This window comes from Rhincodon typus, chromosome 41 (assembly GCF_021869965.1).
Source record: "Rhincodon typus isolate 14 chromosome 41, sRhiTyp1.1, whole genome shotgun sequence".
Lineage (NCBI taxonomy): Eukaryota > Metazoa > Chordata > Chondrichthyes > Orectolobiformes > Rhincodontidae > Rhincodon > Rhincodon typus.
The window spans coordinates 12103329-12104545 of NC_063372.1; the positions used below are offsets into that span (position 1 = coordinate 12103329).

Consider the following 1217-nt stretch of genomic DNA (forward strand, 5'->3'; position numbering starts at 1 on the left):
AGCAGCTCCGCGCTGGCGGTCCTCCGCAGCGAGTACACCAGCGGGTAGTTCAGGGGGTTTTCCAGATCCTGCAGGGCAGACGGAGATGGGGGTGGCGGGTGGGGGGATGTTCGTAATAAACAGAGGCAGACAAGACACCGGTCAGACCCTAACCCTTCCCCGCAGACAGTGCAAACCTTTCACTCTGCTGCTCTGCTTCTTTCTGAATGTGTCTGATTCCGGCTTTTTTGGGGATATTGGGAGGGGTGCTGTGTGGGGGAAGCGAGGGCCCAGTCCCCCACAACCCCCTCCCCCGTGTGTGTGGTGTCAGGGCGGTGGGAGGTTCCAAGATTTCGAACCCGGACACAGTAAAGGAACGGCCCGTGTCGTTCCTGAGTCTGGGTTGGGTAGGGGTGGTGGGTTTGGAAGGTGCAGATCGCAACGACGTTGTGCAAAACTCACTCTCCTCCCGGAATTCTTCCTGCCATCACACGTCTGCAACCCCCACCCCCACCCAGCCCAACCCAGTTCCACCGGGAACGTTTTCACCCTCATGTCCCAGCCCCTCCAACTCCCCAAGGAAGCGGGGAGCGAACCCCGGATTCGCCCGTGTAGAGGGAGTCGTTCCTGTGGCCCCCGACTCCCCAATTCCAGGGCCCGAGAGCAGAAGGTGCCGAGCTCCAGTGGGGACGAGACCGAGGGAAGGGGTCTGCCTGGGTGCGAGAGCTCACCAGGGTGTCGATGACGCACTTGATGGTCCTGTACCAGTCGCTAATGTAATCCTCATTCTCCGACTGCAACAAGAACTCATTCCCGGTCACAGTCCGGATCTGTCGTGGGAAGCACAGAATACATTTATAACCACCCTCAACGGCACTGACCCTCCGACGCGCCCGCTCCCTCGGCACTGACCCTCCGACAGCGCCCGCTCCCTCGGCCCTGACCCTCCCACAGCGCCCCGCTCCCTCGGCCCTGACCCTCCCACAGCGCCCCGCTCCCTCGGCCCTGACCCTCCGACAGCGCCCCGCTCCCTCGGCGCCGACCCTCCGACAGCGCCCCACTACCCCCGTACCTACCCGAAAGACGTGCTTTTTGCTGGACATGTCCTTTGCCCATTCAATGAGTGCCCCTCGGAGATCCATGCTGCTCTCTGGATGGTTCCCAGCTCTCTGTGGGGAAGGAGGGTGTGAGACAAGGACTGGGCAGAAATATCAGCGACACGTGAGAGGGGGTGGGGG

At 62.1% G+C, this 1217-nt stretch overlaps 1 protein-coding gene across 1 annotated transcript in view; it reads right to left on the reverse strand.

Annotated features, from left to right (window-relative positions):
* Window positions 1-1147, reverse strand: part of LOC125487419 (rho GTPase-activating protein 15-like) — a 2768-nt gene extending 1621 nt beyond the window's left edge. The window contains exons 1-3 of the mRNA XM_048618878.1: window positions 1056-1147; window positions 711-809; window positions 4-68 (exon numbers count right to left, since the gene is read on the reverse strand). Coding sequence (XP_048474835.1) covers window positions 4-68; window positions 711-809; window positions 1056-1121 — 230 coding nt within the window. The 5' untranslated portion in view covers window positions 1122-1147. The remainder of the gene's footprint in view (window positions 1-3; window positions 69-710; window positions 810-1055) is intronic.
* Between the last annotated feature and the right edge of the window lie 70 nt (window positions 1148-1217).